This window comes from Triplophysa dalaica, chromosome 8 (genome assembly GCF_015846415.1).
Source record: "Triplophysa dalaica isolate WHDGS20190420 chromosome 8, ASM1584641v1, whole genome shotgun sequence".
NCBI classification, from domain to species: Eukaryota; Metazoa; Chordata; class Actinopteri; order Cypriniformes; family Nemacheilidae; genus Triplophysa; species Triplophysa dalaica.
Window position 1 is genome coordinate 15,443,905 of NC_079549.1, and position 16,746 is coordinate 15,460,650.

General features: G+C 37.2%; 2 protein-coding genes across 4 annotated transcripts; both read right to left on the reverse strand.

The window, feature by feature from the left end:
* Nucleotides 1-2,563: 2,563 nt before the first annotated feature.
* chaf1b (chromatin assembly factor 1, subunit B) lies at nucleotides 2,564-7,467 on the reverse strand. 2 transcript variants are annotated; one of them, XM_056754980.1, is made up of 14 exons: nucleotides 7,352-7,467; nucleotides 6,747-6,887; nucleotides 6,522-6,654; nucleotides 6,255-6,375; nucleotides 6,039-6,142; nucleotides 5,818-5,914; nucleotides 5,611-5,695; nucleotides 5,199-5,292; nucleotides 5,018-5,087; nucleotides 4,617-4,708; nucleotides 4,375-4,534; nucleotides 3,235-3,774; nucleotides 3,034-3,116; nucleotides 2,564-2,872 (listed from the first exon to the last, which is right to left on the reverse strand). In XM_056754980.1, exons 2-14 carry the CDS (start codon nucleotides 6,870-6,872, stop codon nucleotides 2,739-2,741), a joined length of 1,839 nt encoding a protein of 612 aa, XP_056610958.1. In that variant the 5' UTR covers nucleotides 6,873-6,887; nucleotides 7,352-7,467; the 3' UTR covers nucleotides 2,564-2,738. The 2 variants fall into 2 exon arrangements, with proteins under 2 accessions (XP_056610958.1, XP_056610959.1); XM_056754981.1 differs by having other exon boundaries at nucleotides 6,747-6,879; nucleotides 7,352-7,408.
* Nucleotides 7,468-7,772: 305 nt separating this feature from the next.
* morc3a (MORC family CW-type zinc finger 3a) lies at nucleotides 7,773-16,687 on the reverse strand. 2 transcript variants are annotated; one of them, XM_056755515.1, is made up of 19 exons: nucleotides 16,583-16,687; nucleotides 15,898-15,970; nucleotides 15,498-15,630; nucleotides 15,146-15,369; nucleotides 14,814-14,970; nucleotides 14,528-14,675; nucleotides 14,226-14,357; nucleotides 13,665-13,784; nucleotides 13,466-13,563; nucleotides 12,552-12,650; nucleotides 12,319-12,447; nucleotides 12,131-12,205; nucleotides 11,898-11,940; nucleotides 11,679-11,786; nucleotides 11,509-11,593; nucleotides 11,369-11,417; nucleotides 10,106-11,252; nucleotides 9,234-9,421; nucleotides 7,773-8,378 (listed from the first exon to the last, which is right to left on the reverse strand). In XM_056755515.1, the coding sequence occupies exons 1-19, from the start codon at nucleotides 16,619-16,621 to the stop codon at nucleotides 8,240-8,242; spliced, it is 3,186 nt and encodes a 1,061-aa protein (XP_056611493.1). In that variant the 5' UTR covers nucleotides 16,622-16,687; the 3' UTR covers nucleotides 7,773-8,239. The 2 variants fall into 2 exon arrangements, with proteins under 2 accessions (XP_056611493.1, XP_056611495.1); XM_056755517.1 differs by lacking the exons at nucleotides 13,665-13,784; nucleotides 14,226-14,357.
* Nucleotides 16,688-16,746: the final 59 nt, after the last annotated feature.

Consider the following 16,746-nt stretch of genomic DNA (forward strand, 5'->3'; position numbering starts at 1 on the left):
GTCAGCTGTACCTTACTTAGTGTCAAGTATATCAAAATGAAACGGAAAATAACCCGAAAATTATTGTCGCGTTTAGACAGATTTTCATTTCTGTCGCCCGTTTTTATTGATATCACGTCAAGCATTCTCGTGTTTGTCTGATTTTTTTGTGTGTTTACTGATCTTGTAGTTCTGTTACCATTTATGCAGTACTCGTACATTTTCGTATCTTTAACTAAAGTCATAAAGAAAAAAAGATGACAAATGTTAATTCTGGAAGGCAACAAACACAATTTCAGCACTCCTGACATTATAAACTTCATTATATATAGGCCACAATTGTGATCAAAATTACTTCAAACCTAGCCTAGATAAATATGATAAAGGCTTTGAAAATAAATCTGCATCGTCGATCCTTTTGATCTTTTCTTAAAGATTAGTCTAAAAATCAAACGGAGATATAGGAGATTAGGAATTTTTAAACAGGGGGTTGTCATTGTGAAATAATTTTTTTTTTTCTAATACACATGGCTCATTATTATTCAACCCCTATTTTTGCCAAGATAACAGCTCTGACCTTTAATGACCATGTCTGATAAAAAACGAGCTTTTTAGCAGCAAACACTCAAGATGGGTTTGGTGCACACAGGGATAAAAAGTACCCCATATGTACTGTAAAATGATATACACTGCTGTATTTTTAATGTTTTGGGCATCCCTGATAGAGATCATGGATATCTTAGATTCTAGCAAATATCAGCGGATAGAAAATTCAAAACCAGACTGTCCCTGCAAGAAGTCATAAAAGAGGCCAAGGCTGAGTCTTTCAATGGGACAATGTCTAATATGTCTTTTAAAGATGTAGTCATTAAAAGCTTAGAGCCCGTCTTTTCACAATTGTAATGTTTTCAGAAACATTTGTCTCTTGATTAAGGTGTTCAGATAATTAATGAAGTTACACAAAATTTATTGACTTCAAATGCTATTTAAAAATGACTTCAATGGTGATCTGGGCGAACACAGAAGTATATGAAATAAGCGGTTTCCATCATAGTGTAACCAGGCATTCAACACTTTTTTAAAGGATTTTAATACTCATGACCAATATTCAGACTCAAGTCTATTTCACCTACATAACTTTAAAGCTTTAATATGAAATTACAAATTTGTCTTTATAGCCGGATTTACAGAATTTGAAGAATGAATTTGAAAATTGATCCTCAGTATCACTGATGTAGAGATTAATAAAATACGAGATCACACACAATTGCAAAAGGCATATCCATGAAGTTTTACTCATCCTTTTCTTACATACATAACCACATTGAATTTCTAATAACTGTAATGGGTGCTGGAACGTTCTATTTTACTAAATGTTCACAAGTATACAGGAATTTATAACATTTGAAAAAACAGAGTTGTTTCACAATGAACCCTATAGAAGAATAGGTGTAGAAAATGTTTGACAGGGATGAAATGTGATAAGGTAAATTGATAAAACCTCACATCATCAGTGAAGATGTGTCCGCAATAACCTTTTTTATGCATTTGATTGTGTGAATACATACTTTGGAACAAACTGTATTGTAAAAACTAATGTACAAAAAAGCTTTAGTTAAATAGATATTTAAGATATACATGCAAGAATATACCTAACACCCAACACATTTATTTTGTAAAGGTATTATGTAACAAACTCCTATGTGGATTTGCCATACTGTTTATGTGGACTCTTCTGTTGTTGATAACAGGGTGTGGAATTACTCAAATAATCATGACGTGATTCATCTGGCTATTAGCTCTTCGGTGGTTGAAAATCTTATCATACAACACAAATCAATAATTAAATAAAAGGGAAAATTACTTTCAGTGAAAAACAGTAGCTAACAATTCACTGTTTATTTATCGAAGTTAAACTGCATGTTCTGCACTTTGTTTGTGCATGCAAAATAAGAGATCTTAAATCTGGCACGTAATTCAGGTTTTGCAATCTCTACAACCAAGATGTATTATATGAGGAGGACATACAAAATGTGGAATGCTTTGAGTGCTCTAGGACAGGTTTGGAAACCCCTGATCTAAAGGCATATACACAAGTTTACCAATAGTGTATTATGCATTTTTTGCACTAAATATCAATTAAAATAATTGAACAATAAAGACAGAAGAAAACAAAAGGGGACAGAATAGATGGAAACTCAATACGATTTAATTAGCATCCAAGAGTGGGAGCTCAAGAAGCTGCTTGATAAAATGTCAAGTAGATTCTGCAAATTCTAGGCAAAGGGTGACTACATTGAAGCTGCTAAATATATTTAATCATGTATTTTTGAATATTTTAGTCACAACAAAAGACTCTTAACTTTTGAAAAAATGTAAAAAATGTTCTTAATTTTACATTTGATGGTGCTTTTTCCTTTACCATATGCTTTGTAAAATTAAGTCTTTTTTTAAAGTCCTTTTTTAAACACATTTAATGACTGGACACTGAAATGACGCCAACCAAATCACCCTTATTCTGAAGAACCTCACCAAGAAAATAGTTGACCAAATCCATTTGATCGAAAAAAATACTTCAAAGACCGAGTTTTCAAAAGTGTTTAGTACTCAAAATACTTCTAAACATTCTTGACACCTTTTCCAGACAAAATGTAAACAGACAGTTCAATACTAAAAATGTCCATAAATTCAAACAAATTAATTTTAATAACCGAAGTTTAGGAGAATATTTTTTTCTTCTTAAAAACAGATACACTCTTCTACACTTTGTTGACACTTTGTTCTGTGCTCACACTTTGCTCACTGCCCTGGCCAGAGCCATTTGGATCATCAGTCTTAGACCTTTTAGATTCTGGTGGTTTGCAAGATGGATCGTTGGGTGGAGATGGTCTTTCTATGGTAAAAAATATATGTACACACACAAATCAGACCTAGAACACAGTTTGTGAGAAATATAAATTGTACTTAATATAGTTCACACACTTCTTATGGTTATAGAAGGATACAAAACACAATTTGAAAAAAGAAAAGGAAGCAATAAGTGGCATAACTAACCATGTTTGGCTTTCTCAGTAGAAGATGGAGTGACAAATCCCCCAGAGGGGGACCTGGATACAACTGGAGTCAGTGAAATTCGTCTGTAAGAATAGCAACAAAATATGTGTTTTAATAGACACAATGCAAAGCATTTTTCAGCATGTCATAGATGGTCAATACAAAATGCGTGACATTAGATTATACGGCTGGATCCCCTACCTGGGCGTGGGTCCCTTTGGAGTAGTGCCACCTTTACAGTTAAGGGGCCCGAGAGGAGTACTAGGGGTTGTATGGGGTGTAAGGGGTCCTTTGCTGGAGGCAGGTGTAGAGGGAGCGGATTTAGGGGTGCTGGGGGCTGTATTAGAGGTAGTTGCTGGTGATTTGGGGGTGCTGGGCTTGCCCCACCCCTCCAGGGTGCTGAGTGTAATCCGTCTGGGCTGAGGTTTGTTTTTTAGCGCTTTTGGTGTGCGTTTTTCTTCTGGACCAGGTATGCTGGTGGTCTTAGAGACGGAAGGCCCAGCAGACACCTCTTTGGTCTTTTCCTGTGCAGTTGGTGTGTTGGTAGGGCGAGGCACTGGAGAAGCGGTCCTGCCATTGGCTGAAAGTCTCTTGCCTTTCTTTTCATTGGTGGAGGATGGGGTAACCATCTCCAACTGAGGCGGTTCCTTTAATGGGGTTCCGAGCTCTCCTTCCTCAAAAGACACGAAGGAACAGTAGCCATCTGTGGAGGACACAGCCAAGAAGGAGCCATCTCGAGACCTGCAAAATAAGACAAGGAGGTTCATGCTTATACCACAATATTTTTGCACAACTACTTAATTCTCACTAGTAATCTAGACGGGTAGTCAATTACTTAAAGGGATATTTCACCCAAAAATGGAAATTCTGTCATCAATTACTCACCCTTGGATTGTTCTAAACCTGTATACATTGATTTATTTTGCTGAACACAAAGAAGGATAACTGGAAGAATTGTATTAACCAAACAAATCTCTTCCCCTATTTACAGCCAAAGTAGGGAAAATAAAGTCAATGGGGGACGAGAATTGTTTGGTTACTGACATTCTTCCAAATATCTTATTTTGTGTTAAGCAGAACAAACACATTTATACATGTTTAGAACAACTGAGGGTGAGTAAATGATGACAGAATTTTTTGGGGGGGTGAACTATCCCTTTAAGAAGTTCAATTAAATGTTATTTCGAATAAGAGGCCCTCGAAGCGTATGATCTAAAAATATTTCATTAACATAAAACTCCATAAATTTCAAACATACCCATACAAAATATCAGCATAAATCATATGATCCACAACTAGTCAGTATAGGCCGTATAATAATTTTATTCTATTCTGTCTTACCAGCTGAGATCACTGAGTGTGTGGTAGTGGATATTAGACACGTATCCGAATGGTAGCATCTGTTGTGTGTCATAAAAGAAGATGGAGTCTTCTGACGCAACTGCAAACACTAGCCGATATGGTAAATTGAATGTGTTTGACACAGGCTTCAGTGAACCATCTGTAGGCCACAAAGGACAAAAATCAGTCTTGCCATCTCAAATCAGTGAAATAAGAGAATCATATGAATCATTTATTCCAACCTTCATCTCTTTTGGTCCTGAGCTCAAAAAAAACTTGGCAGCAGCGCACAGCCAGAGTTGCTTTAGATGGACAGGGCAGATGAGCTATGGGCCTGACACACAAATAAAAGTTCAAACACTAAAAAATAATTGCCTACACACATCTAGTTTAAGGGTGGGAATCGAAACTAGTCCTAATTCAGGAGAGTTCTATAAAACATCTGAAATGTATCTTTCATTTGTTCAGTTGTGACCTAAATAAATGTGATGTACAAGAAATAGACAAAGCATGCTTTTACTGTAACATAACAAAAGTACTCTTAACAGATATTATTTGATATTTGTTTTAAATGGATTCTATACAAGATTAAAATGCTGAAAAACACAGATATAAAAAATAAAATTAAAAATAAAATACAAACCTTTTAAAGCTTTTCCTGGAAAACACGTATGTGGTGTTTGTGACATTCTCTCCAGCTTCAACACACCCAGCTTTAAAAAATTATACATTTTATAATCCAACTCTAATAAACATTTATGTCCAGACGTTTTTTCCAGACGTAACCTCAATCTTAATTGCATCTAAAAAAAAATGTGGTGCACCTGGTGCAAGGAGGAATGACCCATCTGGTGTGAAGGTGAGACGTCTGAAGAATGATCTCATGCTGTCATCATGGAACATTTTGTAGTTCTTAACCTGCACAAAGGAAGAACTTTTGGTCAAATGCTATTAAAACAATAGCACACGCGCGCACACACACAAAAAAATTATTTCACACAATATATAATTGAATAAGAAAACAAATTGTTTAATTCAAATGTGTTATTTAAATTCTTTTTTTTTTATGTTTATTAACAAATGCCAAGACGTTGAAGCAGGATTATTTCCCAAAACAACAGTGCCATATATTAGGATTGTCAATACAATTTCACTCTTAATAATTATTACCTGACATAGAATTTGCATTATTTACAGAAAGTACAAAGGACTGTCTGAAGCTCTCATGACACTGACCTCTCCATCTGCAGTACCAGCTGATGTCATCTTACTCACGCTGCAAGCTTTCTTCCTGGTGTGAGCACTGTACACACGCATAACCCTAAGACACAAAGACTTTACATGATGTATATGCAAAGTCATGTAAACAACTGGGTTTGCAAATACGCCAATTTGATCCAAATTGTCCAGAAGGGCGTGACTTCAAAATTGGGTGTGACTCACCTGTCACAGCTCAGGGTGCCAATGTACTGTCCAAGAGGGTCCCATGACACTCCCTGCACATAACTCTTATGATCATTAAAGATGCACATCTTTTGACCTGCAAGCACAAAATAACTGTTTTCAGCAATTAAGCTGCTAAAGATCAATTACTATTTACAAAGAAAAAAATACATATTTATTTTGATAATTAAGGATATTTGGTTCTGCTTCAGTTTTCAGACCTTTGTTGATGTCCCACATGATGGCAGTATTGTCAACAGAGCCAGAAACCATATAATTTCCATCGCTGGTCCACGATATATCATACACATCCTCAATGTGTCCCCTAACAAACACAAAATGACATTATGACCTTGAAAATACCCAAATTAGATGACAAATTCGCAAAGAACCAAAATAAATAGCCAAATATAGGACGGTGGAAACTAAACGCTTACCTTAAAGTCTTCACCACACTCCAACTCTCTTTATTGAGTTGAGAATCTTCTTCTTCCTGGAAGGTTGGGGTCGGTTCGGGTTCCTTACTGTCATTTAGTTTCCAAAGCAGGATAGCTGCATCTGAAACAGAAATATCTGCCATTAATAATCCCAGCCTTTGAACTACACCATCAAATGTCCGTTCTGTTACAGCGTGCCGAGAGCACTGACCAACCTTAGGTGAACCTTTAAGAATATAACCACCATGCAATGGAGACTAAACTTACCATCCCCTCCAGAAGCCAAGAGTTCAGCAGCCGGTGAAAAACGCACCACATTCACTGCTTTAGTATGTCGTGCCAAGTTAGACAAAAATTCAACGACAGCCTTCCCATCAGGGCCTCTATCCACACGCCACATCTGGAAAAGAGCAGTCATGTCATGTAAACACTCCAGTACCAGTGTTTGAGAAACATACATGTGGAATATTAAATCATGGTATATACTCTTACCCGAACAGTGGTGTCTACTCCGGCTGTAGCCAGGCGCTGTATCCTTCCCTCCCCCTTCTGCTGGAAATCCATACTGTATACTGGCTCCTTATTATGCCAGGCGATCTCACAAGTTACCACCTTCATCCTGAAACTGTTGGACTACAAATGATTTAAAAACACCGTATTAAGACGATATCTTATAGTACAACAGCTGAGAGTGTGGAGGAATCAAATTGCGAGATAAAATAAACGATTGTTTATCAAAGAAAACCACACAGACTAAAAAGTACAAGTCTTTAAACAGCAATAACGTTACATGCTATCCTGTTTTGGACAGCATTATTAGAACACTGCTAACTTGCTACGGTGTTTACAATACGATATCTTAACAGTCCAAGTTCATAACCACTGGAAATAAAGACAAAACTGTTAAAAAGCACTAAAGAAAAACGTTTTATATAACAAACTATCGTACAGCTGTGTACGAACTATAAACAAACATCACATCTGGACCGACTGACAAAGAAAAACGTTTCGCTACGAAATGTGATTTAATAACAGTTAAGGCATTTAGAAACGACGATGAAATGTGGGAAATTCAGGAAACATTTGTAAAAAGTTACCTGGACAATTTAGGTTGGAATAACTGTAACAAATGCTCCGCACAGATCCGAGTGTCACTTCCCGCTTTCATCCAAACAGCGCTTTTCCCGCGCTGCTGTCTGACCGAGCACTTCCGGTTAAGAAGGTTGCCAGATTTCACTCCATAACTCAACGTTGAGTCTCACATATTATAAACACTTACATGTAATCGTTTAAATACTGATAGCAACTAGTTGGATTAAACAAACGTGTATCAAACATGTACATGTTGTTAGCTTATTATTTAAGTTGATTTCTAACGTAATAGTTTAAAAGGTGAAGTTTGAGGGTATTTTTGTAATAAGTGGCAACCGATTCGGCGCATACGTACATCACAACATCTGAAATCAGGTAAACAGGATTTTTGTAATCAAATACACATTTAATTTCAAATATAATGCACTCAATAATGTACAACATGTACAATGATATTAACATAACATTTTCTTTGGGTCCCAGAATAGACAGCAATAAAATAACACAGCTCTGCTATCAACCTAACAATTTTGCAGCATAAAATTACTTATAGGGGCATAAAAAACTGTTAATAGCATGACATTTCTGTAAGCATATTAGGTCTAGCTGACCTTAACATTATATTGTTATTATTATATAAAGACATTATTCACCTCAGTTCCACCCCCCCCCCCCCAAAAAAGAACGCAAGAATGCAAACATTGCACATGAATAAAACAAATTATCAAAAAGCTGATCATTTTCATTGGTATGAGTAGAAATGTTTCAAGGTGCTGTCATAATTATATAAAATTATAGAAATATTTGTAGAATACAATAAAAAAACGAACATTTTGTCTTCTTTTAACTGAACAAAAACTTTGGATGAACGCTTTGCTGAAAGTGAAAGTAGTTCAGGATGGAGGAATCTCCAGTAAAACCTGGTCCAGAATCTCGTCAATAACCTCACATTCATAGTTGACTTGGTCAGGGTCCAACGCAGGAACAAATGTGACCAATAGACGAGCAACACTTCTCCTCAGCTCCCTTAACCTAAAGACAGAACAGAATATATAATCACATATATCTAAATGTAGAGGCTCATGTACAGTAAGCTGATCATAGTCGCAAAATAAACCTTATTACATAAGAAAACATGTCAGGGTGACACAAAACCAAAAACAGTCAAATGAACGGACGATAACGGCCAACACATTTGATAAGATCTTCTAGAAAGCTCTTCTGCATTACAAAAAAGTACTGTATATCGAAATCATGCATTTAAATGAAATTAAACTATCAAATTGAATTTTTGACCATAGGTGAGAGATGGACAGACGGATCGGTGCAGCTTCTGCAGTAATGCGGTCGCTGTACCGGTCTGTCATGGTGAAGAACGAACGGAGCCGCAAGGCGAAGCTCTCGATTTACCGGTCAATCTACGTTCCTACTCTCAAATATGGTCATGAGCTGTGGGTCATGACCGAAAGGACAAGATCCCGGATACAGGCGGCCGAAATGAGCTTTCTCCGCAGGGTGGCTGGGCGATCCCTTAGAGATAGGGTGAGAAGCTCGGTCACTCGGGAGGAGCTCAGAATAGAGCAGCTGCTCCTCCACATCGAGAGGGGACAGCTGAGGAGGCTCGCCCTGGACGTCTTCCAGGAAAGGTGTTCCGGGCATGTCCCACCGGGAGGAGACCCCGGGGCAGACCAAGGACACGCTGGAGGGACTATGTCTCCCGGCTGGCCTGGGAACCCCTCGGTGTCCCCCCGGAAGAGCTGGAGGAAGTGTCTAGGGAGAGGGAAGTCTGGGCATCCCTGCTTAGACTGCTGCCCCCACGACCCGGCCCAGGATAAGCGGAAGAAAATGGATGGAAATTGAATTTTTTTGTGGAATTAGGAAACTTACTTTGCTTTGGTGACTGTAATCTCGTCCGCTATTGGACTTTCATTGGTCTCTTCTTCCTTTTTGATCTGATTCACAAGGGTTGCAGAACTGGCTGTTGCATTCCTGCAATCTTCCAGATTTTTTCTAATTTCGTCCAAGTCTTTCTCCATCTGTTCATAACGAGCTCTCTCCTGTTCCACACACTCCAACTTTGTGTAGGTATTGAAAAATAAAATGAGTGAGACAAAATAAAAAGCCTAAATAAAAGCGTCAAGTTTTCAATTATTGGCCACCACTGGTTCTAAAGACTTAGATAGTAGGTCATTTGGTCTTGATTAATTAATACTTTACGTAGTCATAACTATTTTAAAGGGATTCTCCAGATAAAAACACATTCTGTCATATTTTACTACACCCCCCAAATTGTTCCAAATCTGTATACATTTCTTTGTTCTTCTGATCAGAAAGAAAGATTTGGAAAAATGTTAATAACTGATATTTCTGGGATGTCATTGAATACCATAGTAAAAAACATTTAACGGTTGTCAAAATGGTTCCCTAGAACTGTTTTCTTTCCTGAATTCTTAAAAATATGTGTCCAACGGAACAATCAATATTTTTTCCTACTATGGTGGTCAATGATGCACCAGAAATATGAGTTGCTAACATTTTTCCAAATATTTTTCTTTGTGTTTATCAGAATAAATAAATGTATACAGGTTAATTTTTGGGGTGAATTTTACCTTTAACCACCAAAAATCATCATCAGTTAACTAGGCTCGCCATAAAAAGCCAAGTTCATGCAACTAAGCCTCAATAAAATTCACGCTACGGTAATCAGGAATTACTGTCGTTTCTTATTAATAGACTAGAAATTACTATTAGACACTAACCTTGCTTTTTAATTCATGACATTCTGTATTCCGCTGGTCAAGCTCACTCAGAAGAAACTCCGTCTGAAGAGCCATTTCATCCTCCACATCTGCTACTGTTGAGGGACCTGCACCCTGAGCTTTCATCCTGTCTTGTGCTTCTTTCTCGGCTTTCATCAGTAGCAACATCTCCTCTTGCTTCTTCTTCAGCTCATTTATGGTTTGTGTGAGTTGTTCGTTGTGCTGAGTCGCCTGTGAGTACAGCGTCTTATAGTCTTTTTCATCTACTGGCTCGGTCTGGACGTTTTGGTGGTTGAAATCTTTCTTAACCATGAGTTCCAGCACTTTAAATTCTTTCTTCTCCAGTTCCAAAGCGAGAGACTGAGCTTTCAATTTGAACTCATCTCTTTCCTGGGCTGCGGCAGCCAGGAGTTCCAGAAGACTGTCCTGCTGTTCCTGGGCTTCCAGGGTTGGGACATTGTATATGTTTAGAGGTGAGTTCACAGAAAATCTTTCTTCAGCCGTGTGACTCAGGCCACCTGTTCTTCTATCACTTCCATCCGAGAGACTTGGTTTGATCAATATATCTGCACTATTACATCTTTCAGTCTCCACAGAGTCTTTGACCGACCTGTTCATTTCAGTATATGTATCCTTCCTGCATTCTACCTCAGTACTGCTCTGCTCCATCGCTGTCCTATCATTCTCTGTCTCTTCTCTTTTCATCTCCACTTCTTCTTTCCTCTGTTGGTCCTCTTCCATCTTTACAGACATACCACAATATGTCTGGGTTGTCATGCTGACTTGACCATTTGAAATGGACGGGCCTTCACTTGCCTCAGTGGCAGATGTTTCCATGGAGACAGGATCACTGTCCTGCACATCATTACTTGTACTTCCTTCTAACTTCACTTTAGCAAGGTCAAAGGTCTGCACATTGGGTCTTGGCGTGCTTTTGTTTTCATCAATAACAATATCATCATCAGCATTGCTCTTCACATCGTCTGTCTCAACATTGTCATCAGAAATCTCCATCTGTGAGGTCCGGACATCCGATAGATCTTTGGATGTTGATGGACTGTTTGCTGTGTTGTTACAGTACTCTTTAAGTAGTCTTGCTTTCTTTAGAGCTTGGCTCTCGGTTCGCCTCTCTAGACCTCTCTTATTCCTGAAGTAAGAAAATCATGTGATTTGTAAAAAATGAGACAAGTGAGTCGGCTTTATATTGTCACATCACATTACAGAGCTGCAGTGAGAAGTCAAAGAAAAAAAAGAAATTCACACCTTACAAAAGGGGAGAGGGACGTGACCTCTGTAATGACTGGCATGTTTTCTGAGGGCGTAGAAGTAACACAAGCACAAAGACGATATTAATGTTAAAATATTAGGCTCATTATGGCAAGAACAAATGCTTTCAGTTTTACCAGATTGTGGGAAAGGGCTGAAAGTGACAGGGCTCCTGTCTGTGCCAGAAGTAGAAGCTGTAGGGGTCCTAGATGGGGAAGAACCCTATGGAAAAAAAATGGACAGCACACATAGTTCCCTGGTTCTACAGTCTATTTTTAATTTTCTTAGGGTTCGATTAAAGACATACTTTTTGGTGGAGTTTACGCAAAAGGTCCTCCTGTCTTCTTTTCAGATCTTCATTCTGCTGTTTCAGCTCTGCATTTCTCTGCTGTTCCTGCTTCCTGCTTTCTTCCCTCTAATCCGCAACGATATAAACAATTACATTACATACAAAGACAACAAAAACGAGTAGATATACAACACAATGCAAACTAACAAATAACTGGATGCGTTCTTTTTTAATTACCTGCATCATTTCCTGTTCCTGCTGTTTCTTTACGTTTTTCTCACTGTTTTGATTAAATGCAATAGTGATGTTTTAAATAAATTAAAATAAATTTTATTGAAAAGTCAATGAATCTTGTGGTCTGTTAAGAAAATACATGGTTTTGTATGATGAATTCTTGCAAATCACTTTTGAAAAAAACTGAAGATACACACACACATTTAGAAGATTTTTTTATTTTATTATCTACTCACTGCAGCTTTAATTTGATCAGGCAGGTAGATGTTTCATCATCAGAATCTTCAGGTTCCTCTGGTTTTTCACATCCCCTTAATAAATTAAATATATTTTTCAAACAAAATGTAAAATGTATTTGATGACTTCTAGATGTTAGATGCTGGATTTTTAATACACATACAGTACAAATGTGAATGAAACAAACCTGCGCTCTGTATCTGGGTTCATTCGACAGAACCATTTGTCAGGGAGCCTATCCATGTCGATGCCATCTGGGAGTTTTCGCCACTTCTGACATTCATCACATTGAGCCCAGTTCTGGTCTGGACGCTTCCTTCACATTTATGAAGAAAACAATGGTTATATGTGAATGTAGTGAATGAACCGGTTTAAGGCAATACTTTTATTTCTCTGGATGTTGATCAAATTTATACTTACGGGATATCCTCTACAGGTACTGTACTGTTGAGACCATTTTCAAGACGAATAGCTTTCCAATACTCTTCTAGCTTCACACCCAAAGCATGTATTGTTCTTCTGTAGGGACAAACAATCAACAACACAGATTTCTACATGTGCACAGTTTTATATATTTTCTTACAACTGCGTTTTTGAATAACGTGTTTGACATTTGACATGTATTTCAGACTTGCTATATTCTACAAAATATACAACTGATTCTTGGCCTGCATTGCAGACCTGCACAAAATAGGCACTGAGATGTTCATATGCAACTTTCCATACGTGCATACTTGGCATAAATATGTGCACACCCTACAGGACACTCTTGGCTGCGAGTGGATACACTTTTAGGATGAAATATACACATTTATTTACAAGACCTGTGATCTGTTCTTCCACATTATAAGTGCACGGAAGCATTATATAAACTGGGACTCTGAGAAGCATAACTCAAATCTTGTGCCACCATCAAACAGATCCCCAAAAGTAGGTTTAACCCACCTGCAAATGAGATCAAGGGTTAAAAACTATATGATGGGTTAATTCATTTACTTTTAAATGATTTACATGTTTGTCGATTAAGTTAGTTCCTTGCCTATTTGATGCCCGTGTGTGATCAGTGATAACCGTATCATGCAGTAGATACCTGGATATTGTGCTTGATCGCATTCTTTGTTGAATTTACGGAAAGTAATGATGTAAACCAATAAATCCTTCTCTCAACTGGTAGTGATTGAGAAACCAGTAACTTTGTATTGGCACTTATAGTATTATTGCTCCTGTACGATATATGGCTTATTGCTCCCTAAACTCTTTGCAAGTCGTGTCTGCTTAATGACTAAATGAAATCCAAACTCAATTTGCAATCCATCTGTATTGATTATCCTCACCTGTACTCATCTGTGTTGTCAAAGTCTTGCTTGTTATGTGTTGGCTTGAGAAAGTTGCATTCGATCACTGCAATAACCCCCACTCCCTTGCTATTTGCCTATTGTGAAGACAAGATTGCATGTAATAACTCAAAATAGAAAAGAATATCCAAAAATGGCATAAACTAATTAGTTAACGGGAATTTTATAAAGCATTCACCCTGTTTTGGCATCCCACACGCTCATAGGCTTTGATGAGCCTGTTTCTATGGTACATCATGACTCCATATTGTTCCTTGCTCTTGGTGTTGTAGCCAAATATGATTGGGATGCTTTTTTTCTGGAAGGAACGCACTTAAGGAAAAATCACTATATGTATATATGTTTGTAGACAATATAGGGTTGTTAACCAACCCAAATGATCTGAGAGTCTTAGAAATCGTGTTTTTGCACCAATGTCTGCATACAATGACAATAAAGATTAATTTGTTCACAGAAGTACTGTATTATCAACAACATTTCTCTCACAATACTTTTGTAGTATAAAGCTTTGATTTTTATCATGTTACTTTACTGTAACTGCTCTGTAATGACTTTATGAATTTATAATGCTTTTAAACAATATGAATTGTGAACACTTCATAAATATTAGCAGACTATAACTTATATAACTTAAACATCACATAAAAAAGTAACTTGACATGTCTACGTGAAGTTATTAAATTTTTCTGCTTTGAAAGTTAGTTTAGCAGCTATAAAAGTTTTGCAAGTGTCTGGATACATTTAGAAAGTTGGGTTGGTATTTATTTTTGACAACGCGTGCCAGGCTTTTTGCAATCAGCTGAGTTTTTACTTTCTGTCCACGAATGTTAATCTGCATTCTGGGCTTCAAGTAGAGGACACTACAGTATGCCTGAAAAAAATTATTTGCATAAAGACACACAATGCTATTTTATTTATGTCCAAACTGTCAGATTGTAGTGAAGTTACCATTAGAATATCATCATAGAGATTGCAGTACACTTTACCGTATTATATATAAAATCTAATTTAACATGGTAAGAACAAAAATAAAGTATTCACCCGCAAGGAGAAGTCACTTTCTGGGCTTGACTGAAATACGCGATAGGATTGCTTGTATTTCTCTTTTTCACTCTCATATACATCAGCTGGAATCTGGATGTTGTAACGGTCCGTCTCAAAGTCAAACTCTGTTTTATCGGTTGATGTTCTGTAGCAGAAAACGATTCCTCAATTTTAAAAGTGCTTCAATAATCTCATTCTTTTAGCAAACCGGTCTTTCTCAAACTTGTTTAGCACAGCACATTTAAGTTAGGCTTTACTCCCTTCCTGGACAGCATAAACTTACTTGCGGAGGTTCCAAATGATAATTCGTGTTCCTGTGGAGCCTTTGGAACCGTGTGTGTTGATGGCCTCGAGCTCTGCAAGCAGCTCTACTTCTGTCTTGAACAGAGAGTATCGCAGGATATCTTGGAGACTTGGCGCGTGCAGTGACTCAGGGCGGAGTGAGAGGAAAGGTCAAGGAAAAAGATATCAAATCAAATACTGTGTATAAACTGTATAAAATAAAGTACCTCGAGATTATATTAAAATATATCAAAATTCTATTGTACTTTCTTCTTTTGTATTGTGCAATATTCTATTGCTTCCCTTTTCATGCATTTTATCAGTAAAGGATATTTGACTCTCGAAAGAGTTTAAACGTCACAATTGGTACAATGATGTTTTCTGCCAGAACCTCTTGAAGGTACGTCTGGGACAGCATGCCCACACACATAGACTCTCCATTCTTTGAAAACACAATGGCGTCTTTTCCCAAGCGCATGGAGCCAGATTTAAATCCATTTCCATAGAGGCCGATAGGAACATGGCCATTTTTTGTCACCTTATCACTGAAGCCGAAACTAATAAGGAGAGAAATAAATGCCTATAAGTACACCAATACATGTAAATAACTACCTTCTGGACCAATTGAAATATTTGACAAAAATAAGACACATATGACAACATATTGGTCTGTATTCTCACTCACCTGAGCATTTTGTACATTTTGTCATAATCCATTCCTGCTCCATTATCCATGAAAGTAAGACAATCCTGATCTCGAATCCGTGTTTTATCAATCCAGAACTGCCTTGCACTAACATCTGGATCGTAGGCATTGTCTAAAAGCCAACCGGGATGTATGTTAACTATTTCAGATTTAGTATAGCAAATGGTTACTAAAGAATCTACTACAGTAGTACTTATATTTCACTGAAAAAATGTGAGACTCATTTTGCATCATGGAAACATAGGCATAATTTATATTTTATTACCTTGCTTGCACTAATAGCTGACTTAAAATGACCTAATGGCAGTTAAATCATAGTTGACAATTATGTCTGAGACTTTAAATCATTTAACAAGCAATTAAAAAAGAGAGGATTCACCTATCAGCTCAGCAATGGCACTGAAGGGCCAGGTGTGGCTGGTAGAGTTGCTGTGAAGGAACTTTGGACTGAGCTATAAAAGGGAAAACATACTAGGTCACGTTTTACAATGCATTAGGCGATTACACAAAATAAAACTACTATAATGTTTACAATATACATTTACCTATGCGCCAAACTAATACATAGTATTACTTGATTGAATTGTTATAATTAATAAATGCAACTATTCGATAAATTCTAAAAATAAAGTATTTTAAGTGGAACAACAGCTGTGGAAGTTTAATGTAATATAATGGGAATTATTTAATAATGCATGCCTATATATATTCCTGCCTTGGCTGTGTCTTGTTTTTCTAAGAAACAAAAATGAAAGTAAAAACGCATTAGCCTTTCTGATTGGAGGATCAACCGATAACGTAACGTCACGTAATTTAAACACATGCATGAGACACGATGACATTTATGACATTAATTGCAAGTTCCTATTTACTCTGTATCAATTACTATTTCGTAGTCACTTTTACTTGCAAATAACTTATACGTGTTGACATAAACGTGGAAATCTCATCCACCGATATGCTAATAGTGAGGAAAGTCATTATGCAACTTGACATTCAGTCAATTCAAATATGTGTGCCTATAATAATGTGTTATTATTATTCATGTCAGGTACTGTACGTACCGCGCTAAGAGGGATTCCTCTCTCGGTCTGAACCGCCATCCTTGTTATGATTAAACAAACCCGCGATCATACGAAAGTTTCAGGAGGTGTGACTTCCGACTTCCGGGGATGTGACCTGACAGCCACATGTTGGGTGATATTTCAAAATAAAGGACCAAGCAAAT